Genomic DNA, 21,682 nt, shown 5'->3' on the forward strand with positions numbered 1-21,682 from the left:
CTCTCCTTTACATATTTTTTTTTTTTTTTCTGTTCTCTTAAACTTAAACCACCACAAAGACAGTCAGAACGCTCCTGATCTCTGGCCTCTTTCCAGCTCTTACAGCCTAGAGTGACTAAACAGTAAGTTAAACTCACGAAAAGACGCAATTATATACCTAGTTCTCCCTGATTGGATCCCCAATTCAACTGGTAAGGAAAAAAAAAAAACCCTTCTGAGACCCTACTCCCTGTGACAGAATTTTCCACGCATAAAGCATACCTTTCAAAATATCATCATTGAATGTTAAAAGCCTGAACCACCCAGGGAAAAGATACTCCCTTTGGGCCGAAACACGCAACCTTTAGTGTGATATCCTATATCTCCAAAAGACTCACTTCAGCCACACAAAAGCGGCTAAAATTTTGCATAAAGACTTTCCACATATAATCACTGCAAATTCTCCCACTAAAACCAAAGGAGTGCTGATAGCAGTTAAAAACACTGTGGCCTTAAAATCCCCAACTACCACCATGGACCCTCAAGGAAGGTTCATAATACTGATCTGTGAAATCACCAATACCATATATACCCTGATAAATCTTTACTCCTTTAACTCTGGCCAACTGCCGTTTCTGAAGAAACTGTGGAAGAAAGTGTGGAAAATAAAACAAGGTCAAGTAGTGTTCTGTGGGGACTTCAATCTTGCACCAGACCCCTCCATTGATGTGAAAGGCCCCAACCCGAAAAGACCTTGAACATTGACACTTCTTCCCTTTTTGCATACAAATGCCCTTCATGATATATGGAGATGCCAGCATTCCACAGAAAGAGACTTTACCCTCTTCTCAAAACCGTATCATACTTATACCAGAATTGACCTATTCCTAAGAGATAAACAACTGTTTCAGGATGTCCTTGAGTCAGAGAGTCACACGATAACTTGGTCGGACCATGTGCCCATCTCACGTATCCTGCAACAACTGGCGCAATGATCCCCACATACTGTCAATTCCCATCAAAAAAACCCAGATCCAAAAACGGAGAGACTTTTTACCATCAATGCAAACTCAGTTAACAACCCATTTACAGTATGGGCCTCTCAAAAGGCCTACATGAGGGGTTCTAATCCAATTAAGCTCTCAGGCAAAACGTCAGAGGAGTCAGCAGCTGACAGAAATACTTGACACCATAAAATCACTAGAAACCCTTACCAAAACTAACCCAAATCCGACAACCAGTAACAAACTATTCCAAGCCAGAAGCCACCTCAGATCCCTACTTAATGCTAAGCAGGCTAGACTCCTACTTAAAATACAAGCCAATTTTTTACACCCATGGCAACAAAGCAGGCAAACTAATGGCAGCATTAATAAAAAAACGCAGGTCCAAACAATAAATCCCATATATTCTACACCCCACCCAGAGAAACAAAATGTTTCACCCTAGGGACATTGCCAATGCATTTAAAGAGTACTATGAAGCATTATACAATCTGAAAAATTACCCTTCAGTGAAACAGCTAACAGATGCAATAATTAAACGATTTCTAGATGACCTCCATCTACCTAAAATTTTCAATTGCTACCTTACTGCTCTCAATGCTCCGATCACCACTAAAGAAATAATACAGGCTATCGCATCGCTTCCCAATGGCAAGGCCCCAGGCCCGGATGGCTTCTGAGCCGAATACTACAAAGAATTTTCCACAACACTAGCTCCCCACTTCTGTCAAACATTCAACACTGCGTATCCTCCCACCAGAGATGTTAACCGCAAACATCATTACTCTACCTAAACCTGGGAAGGAGCCAGTAACCCCACAAAACTTTCGCCCCATTTCATTATTGAATACCGATCTCAAACTTTACGCAAAAATAATGGCCTGAAGATTGACCCTCATAATGCCCCACATCTTACACCCAGACCAACTAGGCTTTACCCTGTGCAGACAGGCACCAGATGCTGCACGCAAAATTATAAACCTTCTAAACCACACAGAACTCAAGAATACCCCAGCAATTTTTGTAGCGTTAGACACCGAAAAAGCATTCAACAGAATACACTGGGGCTACTTAAAACAATCCCTTACTGAATTTGGCTTTTAAGGTAGTATACTGTCAGCCATATTGGCTTTATATTCTAAACCCTCAGCCCGTATATTTACTGATGGAATTCTGTCTGAGCCCTTTACCATCTCAAATGGTACAAGAAAGGGGTGCCCTCTATCCCCAATAATTTTTACGTTAATGATGGAACCCTTGGCCCAAACGATCCGTAATAACACATCGATCCCAGGTATACAAATTGCGGACCAACACCACAAAATCACCCCTTTTGCCGATGACATCATGCTTACCTTATCTGAACTGGATTCTTCCCTGCCAGCAGTTTGTGAAGTATTAGATAATTTCAATGCTTGCTCTTTCTACAAAGTCAACAACTCAAAATCAAACATCTTAAATGTGGGTGTATCCAATCTGTAAAAAAAGCAATACAATCCCGAATTCAATTCAAGTGGGAAATATCATCAATGACATACCTAGGCATATCACTAACCACCCCATCTAAAGAATTGTTCTCTTTGATCAATGTGGATATTAAAATTCTCTCTAAAATATTCTCACACTTAGCTCCTTTACTCCCCTCCTTATGCCACCCAGCCCAATCTGGTTTTGTCCCGGGACGATCCGCCACCTTAAACATCTGTAAGATCCTGATGGCGCAGGAATATGCCAAATCACACCCTGACCAAGATGTTGCCATCATTTCACTCGATGCCGAAAAGGCATTCAATAACATCAGTTTTTCGTGGCTATTCAGAGTAATGGACGTATTTGTTTTTTTGGGCCCGACTATGCATTTTCTACAGCAAATGTATGCGTCCCCCATGGCTAGCCTCATCACTCCTCATTTTGTTTCAGACCCAATCCCTGTGACAAAGGGAACAATACAGGGATGTCCCCTCTCCCCCCTAGTTTTTAATATGGCAATTGAGCCTCTATCCAGTGTACTCAACTTGCCGGCCGGAGTCAGTGGTATCGCTATGGGCAACCAAACCTTCCGATCCGCCCTATTCGCAGACGACATATTACTATTTTCCACCAACCCTCTCTCAGACTTTGACAAACTACAGGAACATTTTATGGCCTTTCGACTCTGGCTTTAGAATTCATTTTGACAAATGTGAGGTTTTAGCTCTTCACCCCCGGGCATCTGCTAAATGGAGGTTATCATCCCCATTTAGATTAGCGGCACAGCACATCAACTATTTGGGTATCCATATAGGCCAAGAACCTTCCTCTCTATACGGTCTTAACTACCCACCTCTAATTAATACAATTGTGAAGGAGTTGGAAGCTTGGGCAACTGTCCCCCTCTGGCTCTTTGGGAGATGTCACCTCTTCAAAATGGTGTCATTTGCAGACAATGCACAATGCAGACAATACAAAAATTATGTCTCCCTAAGTCCGAGGGTGGTGCAAGCTTGCCCAATATATGTTTTTATAACCTCTCATGCCTGCTTAGACAAGGTCTTGATTGGTTGTCCGGAAAATCTAGATACTCTAATATTATGCTTGAGGGTGCTCTGGCCTCTCCACATGCCCTTCCAGCTACCCTCCATTCAAATCTTAGAGCTCTACCACCCCACCTTAAATCAAGTGTCCTTATCAAAGACACAGTCATTGCATAGAGAGACATGTGGAGACTGCTGGGGCTACCCTCGAGTATATCCTGCCATTTAACCATTCAAGGTAACCCTATGTTCCTCCCTTCCATCATGCATAAAGCCTTTGACCAGTGGTACACTCGTGGCCTCACCAAAATAACCTCCCCGTATCATGGAAAACCTGGCGAGTTCAAGACATTCCAAGCCCTCTCACGAGAATTCTCCTTGCCGTCATGGCACATCTTCCATTATTATCAAATGTTATACTATTTACGATCTTGTTATGGTCCTCAGGCTGATATCCTTCATTGATGTAGTCCTCCAAAGAAACGATTATTCCATCTCCAGTCTTTGCTCCTACTTTATTACACACCAATCCAATAAATACCATCTTGCTCCGTTCCAGAAGTGGTCTACTATTTTCATTTATATTCATAAACTTACAATCTCAGAGACCTGGCGTGAAACCCAATTTAAAATCATCCACAGGGCTTACTACCCGTTTCGCATCAATGTGATAGACCCTACTCAAGCACAATGTCCTTGGTGCTCGCTATCACATCCTACACTTCTCCACCGCCTCTGGGAATCCCAATCATTACTACATACAGGGATTCTGTGCTAAACTACATCTTTAAAATCAACAAGGCTCGGCTACCCAAAAATCCTCTATTGTGCCTATTTGGATGTAAACAATAAACTCCACCATCAACACAACAGTTTAACTTTACACAATGGACTCATATTTGTCTCCTAGTGGCTCGTAGGACAATCATGTCCTACTGGATTAAATCAACGCCACCCAGCCTCCTGGCTGTGAAACGGGCGATGCTATCGCTCTTTAACATTGAGAGGCTGGACGCCATCGTACTGCACTTTCGCTCTACTCCACGTTTTTTTGCCAGATGGCATAAGTATATGGAGGTCATGTTCACCCAAAAGAAACTGCTGGATCTGATGCATCCATTTCACTTCGCAGATTGGTACCTTAAACGAGACCTCACCAACTCCCAAGGTAAACTTAAAGTCTCCAACTTATCTGATCCCTCCATTTCCTTGCCATCCTAGAACTGTCACACCTACATGAAGCTCCCTAATGACCCCAAGTCCTTTCTCTAAGACAGGCAGCCTCTAATATTAATATTACTGTTACTATGCTATTCTCTGAGGATCACCACTCAGATACACCAAACGTTGCTTCCATTCCTGAGGGTACCAATGTTCAATATTTTGTTATGCTTTGACATGTTAAGCCATATCATTGTTTACGGGTAAATATACCTCCCCTGTTACCTCTCCCGTCCCTTCTTCCTGCTCCCCTTTCCTCACCTACAATTAAAAAAAAAATTTTTACCCCCCTTTTTCTTTTGTTCAGGATTATGAATCAGGGCTAGGACGCTCTGTTATACACTTGCATCTCTTCTTAACTGTGAAAATCTCTCAAATATTTAAAAAAAAAAACCAAAAACTCAGCTCTCAAGTCTTTAGTTATTCACACTGAAACGAGGTGCGGGAAAGGCACATTACGTGTACGTTTCCGGCCCTGTAAACCCTTACATATCCCAGTAAAGTGACTATCCCCAGGTGATACAAAGAGATTAAACAAATCCTCCTACACAAGTTGTACCTGTTTAACAGCAGCCATTTATCCTGTAGAGCCTTCTAAAACTTGTGTATCAAAGGATTCTTCTCAACTCCAGCAGGCAGGAGGCGGGGATCTGATGCCACACACACTGCAGAGCTAGAGCACAGAGCGAGGTGAGGGGACCCCCCCCCCCAAACACACATACAGGCATTGCTATAGAGAAATATACACAGCTGAGGCTGTCAGTCACCTGCTCTGTGCTGAAGGATGGAGGGGGGGGGAGCCAAATCCCAGGAGGCTGTTGTGTTGGCTTATAGTCTTATCAGTGACTCATTCAGATAGCAGAGGGATGAGAAGTTAGAGAGAAATGGTACAAGGTGCTTTGGATTAAGGTAAGTACAAACTATAGGAGGATATGCTTTGTTTACTTTAACCAATCAAGTTTAAGCATTTTAAAACTAAAAGTCCTAACTGGCCTTTTCATTGTGCCAGTTTGATTTTAGGTGTACTATGTTAGTAGACTTTAAATCGAAGGCCGAACCTTAGTGTCCTTTATTGCATAGCTACATAATTAGTTTGTTGGGGCTTGGCACAGCAATACAAAAAGAAAGCCATTGTAACACACTGCACCCAGATTTAGAGAAGTGCACAGGGGGTCTTCTGACTAATAAAGATAATAACAGGAAACTTGCTCTGCCAGCAATTGGAAAGGATGTTAGGCCATAGGTTTTATTTTTGTACTGTTGAATAAAAGTATTTTGAATAGATTCTTAAAGAGAATATGTTAGCAAAATAACACACCATATGGCTTAATATTTTTCATTAATCAGATTGTGTTTACTCCTTAGTCAATATGCTGTCATTAAAATATATGTATTAAAAGAAATGAAATGAACAGCGGTGGTGCTAAAATCCACCAATAAAAGGATTAGCACATCTAGAGCCTGAATCATAAAATGCTAGTGTTTATGGTGAAATCCCTCTTCCGAATTCTGCACACACCTTGAGCAGCTACAGAAAGTAATTGAAGTGCCACACAATTAAATAGCATGTCCCCCACGACCTAGGTAAATGTTGAGAACATTTTTTTTTTTAACTACTTTAACCGGTACTGCTATCAATATTTCCTTTTTAAATACTTTTTATACACTCTCAAGACTCTGGAATTTTAGATAAACCTTATGTAATTTAAAATACGATATTTATTGACTCATGGCCATCTACTTTTGCTCTTTGCAGTTATATATTTTGCTAATGTTTTAACTGTATAAATAGAAAGAGTGGAAACTAAATATCTAAAGTATTGCCATCCTAAAAGTTTAAAGCCTTAAAAGAGAGGTATGGGTTAACAAAAAAACCCACAGTTATACTTATAGCTAGGTGGATGCAGCATCATGCCGTTGCTGCATCTGTCTCCCGCTGGCTCTAAAACTGAAAACTGAGTGATCAAACACCGCTGACCACTCAGTTCTCAGTGTTCCGTGAGCAGAGAGCTGGTGACTGTCAGTCACTGGCTGTCAGCTCTGCCCCTCCAGAGCTCACTGGAGTGCAGAGCTGTGGAGGGGGCAGGAACGGCTGTTTCAGTCTTTCAGCGGCTCATTGAGAGCCAGCTGCCGGTCCAGGCTTCTGGGCGGATCCCGACCATATGGTTGTGATCTTTTCAGAGCCTGCATCGGTTCTGTGACATCAGTCAACAGCAGGCTTTAGCTTGCTGCCGGCTGAAAACCGGTCACAAAATGCAGTATGAACTGCACTCCTGTGATCCCTAGGAGAAGTATAGCCAAAAGAGCTTTGGCTATAAGAGCTTTGGCTATACTTCTCCTTTCAGGCTGGGTTCACACTGCAGTATAGAACGGGTCACAGCAGGGGTCCCCGTTCACCATTCCAGGTCCTATTTCAGTCTGAATTTTTGGCTGAATTTGGACCTGAAATGGACCAGAAGACACACAGGACTCTTGTGCAATTCACTCCGGAGCCACTCTGGAGATGTGTGAACCAGCTCCACAGAGAACCGATCACAATCTCCTGACATGCAAATTGGATGACCACATCCAATTTGCAATAGTGTGAACCCAGCCTTAAGGTTTTTTACCTTAATGCATTCTCTGAGTGGTGAAAAAATTGTAAAAAACCCTTCTGTGTCCAGGATTCTCCCCCCCCCTTCCACCTACCTGAGCCTGATTTCGATCCAATGCTATGAATGAGAGCAGCGGCTCTCTCCACTCTCTCTTTTCACTGGGCAAATTAACAGCAATGGGGCTATTGGCTCCAGCTGCTGTCAATCAAATCCTATCACGAGGGAGAGGGGGGTGGGGCAAAGCCCCACTTTCTGTGTAAATGGACACAGGCAGCTGGGCTCTGCAGTGAGCCCACACGAGTACCCTCCTTAGCAAGTGGCTTGAGGAGCTAGGAGCACTGGCAGTGGACCCCAGAAGAGGAAGATCGGGGCTGTTCTGTTGAAAACCATTGCACAAATCAGGTAAGTATGACATATTTGTTATTGAAAAAATAAATAAATAAAGGTTTAAAATCACTTTAAAGGCTAAGTTTGGCTTTTGAAGAAAAGAGTCTATGCAGTCTAGGGTCCGCAGGAGGTAATACATTTTTCAGCCTTTAGAAATGTTGCTAGGAGAGAGCACAGTGCACATGCATGAGGATTCAATCAAAGAAGCAGTGTGATGCTGGTAGCAAGTGTCTTAGCAACAGGACAGGATGGGAAATAAAGCTATAAAAAATCTGGCCAGGTATCTGGGGGGTGGGGGTACAAATGGCCCACAGGTATTGCATTTATACTATTCAATAATTTTAAAAGCTTCATAGTTTTGTCTTACCTCCTGTGACCCCTTGACTACATAGACTATTTTCTTTAAAATGTGAACTTAGCTTTTAAAAGTAATTTCCTTTATTCCTTTATTTACTGTGACTCTCCCACCCTGTCACATGAGTGTGACATGAATGGATAATGATGGACCCACTATGCCAACTGCAGTGTATTGTTTTGTATTTACTGTATTTACAATGACCAGGTGTAAAAATAATTTAAACTAATCTAAAACTAATATATATAAAGCAGTGCTCAAAAGTTGCTCAAAACATGGCAACATGTAAACAAATGAAATGACCCCTGCTTACTGAGTCTGCATACCCTTAGTTCTTAATACTTTATATTGCCCCTTTAGCATCGATAACAGCCTGCAGTCTTTTGTAATAGTTGTCTGTGAGACCCAGAATTCTTGCAGGTGGTATAGCTGCCAATTCATCTTGGCAAAATGCCTCTAGGTTATGCAAAGTCTTTGGTCATCTTGAGATGTGAGATCTCCCCAGAGTGGCTTGTTGATATTGAGGTCAAGTGACTGTGATGGCCACTCCAGAACTTTAACCTTTTTCTGCTGTAACCACTATAGGGTCAACTTAGAGTTATTCTTAGGGTCATTGCCATGCTGGAAAGTCCAAGTGCATCCCATGCTCAGCTTTCGTACAGAAGAATGCAAATTGTCTGCCAGTATTTTCTGGTAACATTGCATTCATCTTGCTATCAAATTTCACAAAACTCCCCGTGCCTTTAGAGCCCCCCCAAATATCAGTGGACCACCACCATGCTTCACAGTGGGGATGGTATTCTTGTTGCTATTGACCCCTCTCCAAACATAGCGCCTTTGGTTGTGACCAGAAAGCTCCATTTTGGTCTCATCACTCCAGATTATAGGGTTCTGAAAGCTGTGAGGCGTGTCAAGGTGCATATTGTAACAGGCCTTTTTTGTGGCATTGGCACAGTAAAGGCTTAATTCTGACAACTTGACCACACAGCTCATTTTTGCTCAAGCATTGTCGTATTGTGCTTCTTGAAACAACACACCATTTTCTTTATATTCCAAACAATTCTGACAGTTTTGGCTACAATCTTTTTTGGTCTACCTGAGCTTAACTTGGTATCAAGAGTTCCCCAAATTGTCCTTAATAAGTGATTGAACAGTACTGACTGGCATATTCAAAGATTTGGATTTTTTTTATATCCTTTTCCATTTTTATAAATTACCATTACCTTTTTATGCAGGTCTTTTGGAAGTTCTTTTCTGCTACCCATGGCTCAGTATCTAGCCTGCTCAGTGCATCTGTGTGAGAGCTAACAAACTTATTGACTATTTATAAACATATACTAATTGCAATTTAAAAAGCCACAGCTGTGGGAAATTACCCTTTAATTGATATTTTAAAGGGGTTGTAAAGGTTCGTGTTTTTTCAACTTAACCACTTAAGGACCGAGCCTCTTTTTGAGATGTGGTGTTTACAAGTTAAAAACAGATTTTTTTGCTAGAAAATTACTTAGAACCCCAAACATTATACATTTTTTTTCTAACACCCTAGAGAATAAAATGGCAGTCATTGCAATACTTTCTGTCACACCGTATTTGCGCAGTGGTCTTACAAGCGCACTTTTTTTGGAAAAAATACACATTTTTTAATTAAAAAATATTAGTATTATATTATTATTAAAAATAATATTATTTTTACACTGTTTTTTAAAAAAATGTGTCACTTTCATTCCTATTACAAGGAATGTAAACATCCCTTGTAATAGAAAAAAAGCATGACAGGACCTCTTAAATATGAACTCTTTAAGAGCTCATATTTAAGTGGAAGTGATGTTTTGACATCGCTTCCGCCCTGCATTGTTATGGAGATGGGTGGTGACCATCTTCCCCTCACTTGTCTCCATGCCCAGCAAGGGTGAAGATCCGATTGCCTCCACCGCTACCGACGGCTCCGGTAAACAGTGGAGGGCACCGGAGCACGGCGGGAGGGGGGGCCCTCTCCCTCCCCCAATAAAAGTGATCTTGTGGCGAATCCGCTGCAGAGACCACTCTTATCGAAAACCGGACTGCCGGCTGAAGTAGAGGATACCGGGGTTATGGCAGCTAGCTGCTGCCATAACAACGATATCCCCCTTCAAAGTAAGGACATACATTGTCATGCGGCGGTCTGGAAGTGGTTAATGCATCCTATGCATTAAGGCAAAAAAACACCTGGCAGTCACCAGCCCCCTAGCCCCCCCATTTTACTTACCTGAACCCCTTCATTCAGTCGTCAGGGACGCGATGTCTTTCTCTCCACTGGCTCCCAGCTCTTGATTGGATAGATTGATAGCAGTGCAGCCATTGGCTCCCGCTGCTGTCAATCAAATAGAATGATGCGGGCACCAAGGGGGTTATCAGATGTGGGGAGGAGCCGCAAGAGCCACCGGGGGACCCCAGAAGAGCAGGTTTGGGGGCCACTCTGTGCAAAACAAGCTGCAGGTAAGTATGACATGTTTGTTATTTTTTTTAAAAAAGGCCTTTACAGTCACTTTAACCTGTGCGTGTCACACAGTGGGGTTGATTTCCTAAAGACAAATAGACTGTGCACTTTGCAAAGTGCAGTTGCACTCTGCAAGAGCAGTTGCTCCAGAGCTTAGTACATGAGCAGACCCTCTGCTGACTTTCATTATCCAAACATGTACAGGCAAAAAATGCTGTTTTTTATTTTCCTTGCATTTGATTGGGTATTCTTTGGAAAGTGAAGCCTTACCTCATTTACTAATATCTGGAGCAATTTCACTTTGCAAAGTACACAGTCTAGTTGCCTTTAGTAAATCAACCCCAACGTGTCTGTACCAAGGGTACATTCCAGAGTATGTAAACTTTTGATCAGGGCCATATTAAATCGCTTCAAATCATCACTTTCCTTAATTAAAAGGTTTTTTTTGGCATGAGGAGTCATATTTTCAATATCAATGCCAAAATGTAATGATTTTCGCCAGGGTATGTAAACTTTTGAGCACAAGTGTATATAATAGAAAGGTAAATATGAAATATTGCCTAGTAATGAGTAATGAGTCAGAATATTAGTGATTTTTTACCATCTTTATGAGTAATTACATTATTTGGAATATACAGTATGTGATCATTACTATGCCACAAGAGCTTCCAGTACAAAATAATAATAGTAGCAGTAATATTTTGAATCAAACCCTATTTGTACCTCCACCACCTCCTTTTTCAGAGGGAATGCAGATGGATCCATGACCTACAGACCTTGACTCCAAAGGGATTAAATAAACAAATACTACATTTTAATTTCTTCTTGTAACCTGTTCTATAGATCTTATTTGACTTCGTCCTTGGAAATAGTGTGGCATATTGATCCTTGAATTTTTCCAGATAGCTAGTACTTCAGGATCCCAGCTTGATCCTTGACCTGCTGAGTCTGTATTTTTTTGATTGCTTCAGGGGTAACCAATGGCAATGTCTGTCTCACTGGAGGGGGGTGGCATCAGCCAGTTTAGTTGTTGCCTGGAGAAAGAGAAAGCTCCCTCAGGACGTTGAATACATTGAATAGTTTTCTTTGAACACATACTCCTGCTTCAAAATCTATGACTCAATTTTAACATGTTGATATGAATATATATATATATATATATATATATATATATATATATATATATATATATATATATATATATATATATATATATATATATATATATATATTTTTTTTTTTTTTAAGTTGTCTACACTAAAAAGACCAATTGGCCAAGATGGCATTCTACATTTTCATATTTTATCTAAGACATTTTCCCCTTAAATCTTATTATATATCTTAGATATACTAAACAACCCTATCTGGAAAATCACTTTTTTTTTTAAACTTACAGTTATTTCATTAAATTTCAAGGTAGACGTACATAAAGTTATCGGTAATAATTTTTTTCTGCAAACAGTTGAAACATTGCTTATTACATATTTCAATAACATGTAAATAGAGTATAAGGTAGAACAATACAAAGTAGCGTCAGAAAATCTTAGTGTTCATACCCCACTCACACCAAGTGGGCACTAACTGTAAGTAGGGACTGGACATCAAGTTAGGAATGTATGGAACATAACTACAATTATTATTAATGATATTTAGCATAACATTGGGTGTCAACATACTGTAAGTGAGTATAGTATCATTAATGTGAGCTAGACAGACTGATTTTGAGAAGCTTAGTGAGAGATACCAATTGTTTGATTCAGTACCAGATGTTGTTAAGTAGACCTGTCTGGGTATATGAAAAACTGAAGAAAAGGGAGAAAGAACTATTTGTTAGAGCCTTGTCAATTAAGGGATTTGCTTCTTTGGTCATCAATCTACATAGCCCAATTTTTGTAAAAGACTGTGGTGGTCAGTTTGGATTTAGCGAATGTGAACTCCAGTTTGAAATTTGTTCGTTTAGTGTCCATTATTGTAGGTGGATTTACTGATTTCCATTGTTTTGCCCACGCCAAGTGGGCAGCTATCAAAACATGAGTTGCCAGTACTTTGGATTGTCTAGGCCATGTGGGGATTGATAATCCCAACAGGTGATCTAGTGCTGTTAGGGGTGGAGATGCAGGGCATGTGGAGGAGATGAGGATAGATACCTCTTGCTAGAACTTTTTGATATTGGGGCAGTCACACCAGATGTGGAGTAAAGTTCCTATCTCATCACATCCTCTCCAGCACTTCGGTGATGTCATAGGATAAATGGCAGTGAGCCTGGCTGGAGTAAGGTACCACTTATGGTAGTTTTTGTATGGCTTCCCAGTGAGAGATACAGTGAGACAGGCCCAAAGGTAGAGTTAGGGCTTGGTGCCATAGATTATTCAGAGGTGGGTTGTCCGCAAGAGAGGACCAGTAGTTGGTTGAAGTGGATGAGTGATCATCAGGTGGTGTGGTGAGCAGACTATATGCCAAGCAGATTCCTTTGACTGCCGGTTTAGGTGTATCATAGGATTTCAGTATAGCATTAGGGAGAGAGTCCTTCTGTGTTCATTGAATTTTGAACAGTGTTGATCGGATCCTGAGATATAAGAAAAAGGATTGCGAGGCAACTCTGTATGTCTGCTGCAGGTATGAGAATGGATGTAGGTCCATGGTAGAATATAATAGACCCAGGTTAGTGATTGCCTTGCTAATCCACTGTGCGAGATTTAGATCCGGTGACAAAAGCTCTATGGCTGTCATGGGTAGCCAAGAAAGGATAGAAAGTGGCAGTCCTTTGTTAAGTTGTGTGATGGCTGACCATACTCGTATTGCTGTCATTATTGAGCTTAGAAATTGATGTTTTGGTTTAAAGTTAAGATGGATGGCGTTAAGTAGAATGCTCATGTCAGAGTTCAGAACTGTGGATTCAATCTGTTTCCACTTTTTGGGGAGTTAGTTGACCACCACTCTCTGAGTTGGTCCAAGAGTACTGCTCTGTAATATGCTTGAATGTTGGGAGCTCCCATGCCCCCTTGCTGAACAGGGGTAAGGAGAATGGATCTTTTCAATCTTGGCCGCTTATGTTGCCATACAAATGCATTGATTAGTCCTTGTAGTTTTCTTAACTGAGATGGAAGGAAAGGTAAGGGAATAGTGTGAAACACATTAAGTATATGAGGGAGGAGAAACATCTTTGATTGAGCAATTCTACTGGCCCATGGGAAGGGGAAATTGCTCAATTCCTTGGATAGACACAGAAACTTCTCCACGGGGTCATTGTAGTTTACTCTTAATAGGTTTCGCTTGGTTATGTCAAATGGATTCCAAGGTAGGGTAGAGAGGAGTTGGTGGACCATGCAAAGGGAGTTATCACTGTTAGGCATCGATTCACAAACCACGCAATATATAAGTTTAGCATGATGGATTTGCTATGGTTGATCTTATATAGGGAGATCGAACTGAAATAGTCAAGAATGTATTGGACAGCTAGGAGGGATAATTTGGGATTGGTTAAGGTAATAATGGCATATAACCCAATTTTATGTTCTGTGTCCCCAATTGTAACTCCAGATATTGATTTTGCCAATCGATTGGATTGCGCCAGTGGTTCCATGACCATGGTGCCGTTGGTGATTATGAAGGGATCTGACACTATGCCTGATGTCCAGAGGAGTAAAGGCTTAATATGGCAGCTAAAAATTATTCTGCAAATCTGAATTTACAGAGCACCACCTCCATATATGTCCAGTGGACCCTGTCGAACCCCTTCTCTGCGTCCAAAGAAAGGAACAGAGAAGGCATTCGACTATGCTCCACCCACTGCATGAGGTCGATGAGACGGTGGGTACCGTCCGATGCCTGTCTCCCTGGTACAAATCCCATTTGGTTTGGGTGGATTATTTGGGGAATGATCGAGGATAGGCATTGTGCTAATAGTTTTGCATATAACTTGGTGTCTGAATTTAAGAGTGAAATTGGGTGGTAGTTAGCAGGACTGTCAGGGGACTTGCCTGGTTTTGGCAGTGTGACAACTAGGGCTTCTAGTGATTCTTTAGGAATAGTGCCTGTGGTAGCAAAGTAATTATAGGTGGTGCAAAGATGTGGGGTGAGATTTATTTATTTTATTTATTTCAGGTACTTATATAGCTCTGTCAATTTATGCAGTGCTTTCACATATACATTGTACATTCACATGAGTCCCTAGCCTCAAGGAGCTTACAATCTAAGGTCCCTTACTCACATTCATACATTCTAGGAACAATTTAGACAGAATCCAATTAACCTGCCAGCATGTGCAGTGTGGGAGGAAACCAGAGTACCCGGAGGTAACCCACGCAGGCACAGGGAGAACATGCAAACTCCAGGCAGGTAGTGTCGTGGTTGGGATTCGAACCAGTGACCCTTCTTACTGCTAGGTGAAAGAGCTATCCACTACACCACTGTGCCGCCGGCTCTTTCAGGGCGCTTTGCAGGCGCTATTTTTAGCACTGTAGCGCCTGCAAAGCGCCCCAGTGTGACAGGGGTCTTAGCTTCATGAGTATACATATCTAAATGAGAGGGGAGGGCAGGAAGGAGTATGAAGGAGTAAGAATAAATGAGTGGGGTCAAGACCTCCCATTGCTTGATCATTAGACAAGGTTCTTAAATCCATAGAATTACCCCACCCCCCATGATCGTTTAATACGGGCAGACATTGCCCAATGCAGACATTGGCTGTGTTAGGAGACAGTCATCTGTCCATGGACAGTTTTAGAGTCTTCTGTTAATAATCCTTCTCCAAGCATTGTTATTTTTCACTGTGAGAAATAAATACATACACTTACATTGAGAAAACAATTAAAAGTATTGCAGGGTTTTCTTATACAACTGCACAGCTTCATGCATGCTGATCCTTCTGTATGGAAGTTATAATCCATATTCTGCAATTCTTTTCTTATTCCATGTTTTAGCAGAAGTACATGCAGATTTTGATCTATCTCTTTTCAGCTGACGTGATGGTTTTGTAGTGTGTTCTATGTTGTACATAATAAATATGTTACATAAGACAAGTTAAAAATAAATCTGTTTGTACATTTATATTTCAGTGTGATGGAAAGTGCCTAAAGGCCTATGTTCATATGGCAAAAGCCTTTCTTGGACTTAAAAAATTTGAGGAGGTAAGTCCTACTGAAACCAAGCTCTTTAAACACTTAAGCCTCCTTCATGAGCAGGCCATTTTTTGTGATACGGCACTGCGCTAGTTTAACTGACAATTGTGCTGACGTGCGACGCTGTACCCAAATACAATTTATGTCCTTTTTTCCCACAAATAGAGCTTTCTTTTGGTGGTATTTAATAACCTCTGCATTTTTTTGTGCTATAAACATACTTTTTGGGGACCTGTGACACTAATACAGTGATCAGTGCTAAAAAAAATGCACTGTCACTGTACTAATGATACTGGCAGGGAAGGAGTTAACATCAGGGGAGGGTTAAATGTTCTCATAGGGAGTGCTTTCTAACTGAGTGGGAGATGGCTTAACTGGAGGAAGACAGTGATCCGTGCTTAGCAGAAACACAAGATCTTCAGCTTCCTCTCTGACAGAACAGCAGTACGCCTTGTTTACATAGGCAGACCGCAGTTCTGCCTCTCCTGTCAATGATCGGCAGGTCCCGCTGATTGGCTCCCGCTGTGTCCAATCACAGTGGGAGCGGGTCGACCGCCGGCATGCGCCCCAGACCCTGTGCACAAAATCATGTACAGGTACGTGATTTTGCACAGGAGGGCTGCCCTACCGCAGTATATCTCGGGGGGGTTGGGGCTATTTCCTCTTTGTTTCCCTTCAAAGATAAAGCATAATATGCATTGCATAGTAGCCCATTATGTGACACTTACCTGCAGGAGAAGCCCGCGATGTCCCCGTCTTCCTCGCTAGTAGCAGGCGTCCATTCTTCACCCCTCTTCCTTATGGGGCTGTGAACTCCGGTTCTGCGACTGGCCAGAGTCGCATGATGACGCATGACGTCACTCCCGCGCATGCGTGTGGGAGCCACCTTTAACGGCATGACCCGAGCTAGAAACGGCACAGCGTGATTTGCAAATATCTCCTAGACCGTGCAGGTCTGGGAGATATTTCAAGCACCTACAGGTAAGCCTTAATCTAGGCTTACCTGTAGGTTAAAGTGGTTATAAAGGGTTTACAACCACTTTAAGTGGTTAAAGTCTACATGTCAGACAAAAAATGTAAGCTATGGTAATTGTTTTTATTTTAATGAATTAACAAAATGGAAAGTAAATGAACAGAAGAGAAATTCAAATCAAATTAATATTTGGTGTGACCACCAAACAGCATCAGTTTTTCTAGGTACACTTGCACACAGTTTTTGAAGGAACTTGGCAGGTAGGTTGTTCCAAACAGCTTGGAGAACTAATCACGGATCTTCTGTGGATGCAGGCTGCCTCAGATCCTACAGTCTCTTCATGCAATCTCAGGCAGACTCAATGATGTTGAGATCAGGGCTCTGTGGGGCTCAAATCAATCATTCCAGGCCTTCTTGTTCTTCTCTACACTGAAGATAGTTCTTAACCACTTTAAGACCGAGCCTATTTTTCAAACTTGTTATTTACAAGTTAAAATAATTTTTTTTTTGCTAGAAAATAACTTAGAAAAAATATATAATGTTTGAGGGTTCTAACACCCTAGAGAATAAAATGGTCATTTGGACATTTTCACTTAGGGGTGTACTCACTTTTGTTGCCAGCGGTTTAGACATTAATGGCTGTGTGTTGAGTTAATTTGAGAGGACAGAGAAATTTACACTGTTATACAAGCTGTACACTCACTACTTTACATTGTAGCAAAGTGTCATTTCTTTAGTGTTGTCACATGAAAAGATAAAATAAAATATTTACAAAAATGTGAGGGGTGTACTCACTTTTGTGAGATACTATGTGTGTGTGTGTATGTATGTGTATATATAATATTATGGTATATATATACAGTATACTGTTCTGGGCACCAGTCCTTAGGAAGGATGTACTGGAAATGGAGCGAGTACAAAGAAGGGCAACAAAGCTAATAAAGGGTCTGGAGGATCTTAGTTATGAGGAAAGGTTGCGAGCACTAAACTTATTCTCTCTGGAGAAGAGACGCTTGAGAGGGGATATGATTTCAATATACAAATACCGTACTGGTGACTCTACAATAGAAATAAAACTTTATCGCAGAAGAGAGTTTAACAAGACTCGTGGCCACTCATTAAAATTAGAAGAAAAGAGGTTTAACCTTAAACTACGTAGAGGGTTCTTTACTGTAAGAGCGGCAAGGATGTAGAATTCCCTTCCACAGGCGTGGTCTCAGCGGGGAGCATCGATAGTTTCAAGAAACTATTAGATAAGCACCTAAATGAAGGCAACATACAATGATATACAATGTAATACTGACACATAATCACACATAGGTTGGACTTGATGGACTTGTGTCTTTTTTCAACCTCATAAAACAATTAAGTGCAGCTCAAAAAAAAGAAACCATGAGAAATATTGAAAGTCCATATGCTCAAAGATAATAAGTATATATATTAAAGTCCATACGGTCAGAAATGAAAAAATTCTTCTGATTACACCCAGGTCAATCACTTGTCAGCAGATGTAATGAGTAAAATCATAAAGGATGCCCTTACCAGATCAGGTGGACCCCTTAATTACAGGGGGTCTTTGGAACATAAATGGACCAATGGCACACTGCTCTGCTGGATGTCATCTGCGAGAGGCGATCATCCGATGTCCCGGGATACGAAGCAGACAGGGAGATCCGTGCTTTGATAACAGAGTAAGCAGCAATATTCCCCAATGCGTCAAAGTACCCCGATTAGTGGGTACTATCCTAGTAATAGAATGAAAGATCCTGCGTCTCAACCATGGGAGCCAAACTGCTCTATGTATTGTGCCCTTCAGTTCTCCCACATAGAGCAGTTTGGCTCCCATGGTTGAGACGCAGGATCTTTCATTCTATTACTAGGATAGTACCCACTAATTGGGGTACTTTGACGCATTGGGGAATATTGCTGCTTACTCTGTTATCAAAGCACGGATCTCCCTGTCTGCTTCGGATCCCGGGACATCGGATGATCGCCTCTCGCAGATGACATCCAGCAGAGCAGTGTGCCATTCGTCCATTTATGTTCCAAAGACCCCCTGTAATTAAGGGGTCCACCTGATCTGGTATGGGCATCCTCATGATTTTACTCATTACATCTGCTGACAAGTGATTGACTTGGGTATAATCAGAAGAATTTTTTCATTTTTGACCGTATGACTTTAATATATATACTTATTATCTTTGAGCATATGGACTTTCAATATTTCTCATGGTTTCTGTTTTTTGCGCTGCACTTAGTTGTTTTAGGATTTTTATGAGGTTGGTGTTATCCTTTAGTGTCCAGCTTGCATCTTTATACTAGATTTAGTTTGCGCTGATTGTCTCTTGTTTTTAATTGTCTTTTTTTCAACCTCGCCTACTATGTAACTATGTAACTGTGTGTGTGTTTCCTGGCTAAAATTCTCCTTTTAATGGGAAAATAATGTGCTTTACTTTGTGTTTTCAATTTTCTATCATATTTCAGTATTTCACTTCTAATTACTATTCAGAGGAAATTATATTTGTCTGTACATATGAAGTGATTAGTATGATTTAGAACTGTTATATATTATTCTTTGCTTAAATCAAACACAATCTAGTACAACAATATCAAAGTGAAACTTTGAGGATGAATTATCACTACAGAACACTTGGTTGGCATTACAAGGAAATGAAGCATTTCTAACTTTGTAATCAGTTCTTTTTATTTGAGTGGCGAAAAAAGAATTAAGAAATGAACTTTTGATTAAAACCTCCTATTTATAGTCCAAAGAGTAGCTTCTAAATGCAGCTTCTAATTCTTTAAATTAAATCTTAAAACTTGTTTTGTTAATTTTCTTATACAGTAAAACCTTGATTTGCGAGCATAATTCGTTCCAGAAACATGCTTGTAATCCAAAGCACTTGTATATCAAAGCATTTTTTTTACAGGGTATAAAAGAGAAGAAAGGCACCTCTAAGTATAGCAATAAGTTGCTAAATGTTATACCTTCATTAAATGTAACCATATTGCTACAATTATGCAGCGTACATACGACCGGACTTTACGGCATACTTTGCCCGGCGGACTTTTCGATGGACTTTACGACAGACTTTCCGAATGAACGGACTTGCCTACACATGATCAACCAAAGTCCGTAGGATTCGTACGTGATGATGTACGACTGGACTAAAACAAGGAAGTTCATAGCCAGTAGCCAATAGCTGCCCTAGCATTGGTTTTTGTCCGTCGGACTAGCATACAGACGAACTGACTTTTTGACCGGACTCGAGTCCGTCGGACAGATTTGAAACATGTTTCAAATCTAAGTCCGTCAAACTTTTGAGAAAACAAAGTCCGCTGGAGCCCATACACGATCGAACTGTCCGACAAAATCCGGTACGCCGGACCAAGTATGCCGTAAAGTCCGATCGTGTGTACGCGGCATAAAAGGCTCCTCTCTTCTTTTTTATACTCAGTTGTGACAAAGCGCTACTCTTATATCAAGACATCGCTTGTATATCAAGGCAAAATTTATTAAAACATTTTTCTTGTCTTGCAAAAAGCTCTCAAACCAAGTTATTCTCAAACCAAGGTTTTACTGTATTTTATTGTTAAAGGCTTATATGAAAGTTATTGTCATAAAAAGTGTTTGGGGACCTGGGTCCTGCCCCAGGGGACATGGATCAATGCAAAAAAAAGTTTTAAAAACGGCCGTTTTTTCAGGAGCAGTGATTTTAATAATGCTTAAAGTCAAACAATAAAAGTGTAATATCCCTTTAAATTTCGTACCTGGGGGGTGTCTATAGTATGCCTGTAAAGGGGCGCATGTTTCCTGTGTTTAGAACAGTCTGACAGCAAAATGACATTTTGAAGGAAAAAACTCATTTAAAACTACTCGCGGCTATTGCATTGCCGACAATACACATAGAAGTTCATTGATAAAAACGACATGGGAATTCCCCAAAGGGGAACCCCGAACCAAAATTTAAAAAAAAAAATGACGTGGGAGTCCTCCTAAATTCCATACCAGGCCCTTCAGGTCTGGTATGGATATTAAGGGGAACCCCGGCCAAAATTTAAAAAAAAAAATGACGTGGGGTTCCCCCTAAATTCCATACCAGACCCTTCAGGTCTGGTATGGATTTTAAGGGGAACCCCGCGCCAAAAAAAAAAAAAAAAACGGCGTGGGGTCCCCCCAAAAATCCATACCAGACCCTTATCCGAGCACGCAACCTGGCAGGCCGCAGGAAAAGAGGGGGGACGAGAGTGCGGCCCCCCCTCCCTCCTGAACCGTACCAGGCCACATGCCCTCAACATTGGGAGGGTGCTTTGAGGTAGCCCCCCAAAACACCTTGTCCCCATGTTGATGAGGACAAGGGCCTCATCCCCACAACCCTGGCCGGTGGTTGTGGGGGTCTGCGGGCGGGGGGCTTATCGGAATCTGGAAGCCCCCTTTAACAAGGTGACCCCCAGATCCCGGCCCCCCCCCTGTGTGAAATGGTAAGGGGGTACATAAGTACCCCTACCATTTCACGAAGAAAGTGTCAAAAATGTTAAAAATGACAAGAGACAGTTTTTGACAATTCCTTTATTTAAATGCTTCTTCTTTCTTCTATCTTCCTTCATCTTCTGGTTCTTCTGGTTCTTCTGGCTCTTCTGGTTCTTCCTCCGGCGTTCTCGTCCAGCATCTCCTCCGCGACGTCTTCTGTCTTCTTCTCCTCGGGCCGCTCCGCACCCATGGCATGGGGGGGAGGCTCCCGCTCTTCTCTTCTTCTTTTCTTCTCTTCTTCTCTTCTTCTTTTCTTCTTTTTTAAAGTAACTTTCTTCTTCATTTTCTTCTCCGGGCCGCTCCGCAATCCATGCTGGCATGGAGGGAGGCTCCCGCTGTGTGACGGCGCTCCTCGTCTGACAGTTCTTAAATAACGGTGGGGGGCGGGGCCACCCGGTGACCCCGCCCCCCTCTGACGCACGGTGACTTGACGGGACTTCCCTGTGGCATTCCCCGTGACGTCACAGGGAAGTCCCGTCAAGTCACCGTGCGTCAGAGGGGGGCGGGGTCACCGGGTGGCCCCGCCCCCCCG

At 41.6% G+C, this 21,682-nt stretch overlaps 1 protein-coding gene across 3 annotated transcripts in view; it reads left to right on the plus strand.

The window, feature by feature from the left end:
- TTC12 (tetratricopeptide repeat domain 12) overlaps window positions 1–21,682 on the plus strand; it is a 355,554-nt gene that overhangs the window by 192,524 nt on the left and 141,348 nt on the right. For all 3 annotated transcript variants that reach the window (XM_073603090.1, XM_073603091.1, XM_073603092.1), the window contains one exon: window positions 15,584–15,655. In XM_073603090.1, the coding sequence (XP_073459191.1) occupies window positions 15,584–15,655 (72 nt within the window). The remainder of the gene's footprint in view (window positions 1–15,583; window positions 15,656–21,682) is intronic.

Source organism: Aquarana catesbeiana, linkage group LG10 (genome assembly GCF_042186555.1).
Source record: "Aquarana catesbeiana isolate 2022-GZ linkage group LG10, ASM4218655v1, whole genome shotgun sequence".
Taxonomy (NCBI): domain Eukaryota; kingdom Metazoa; phylum Chordata; class Amphibia; order Anura; family Ranidae; genus Aquarana; species Aquarana catesbeiana.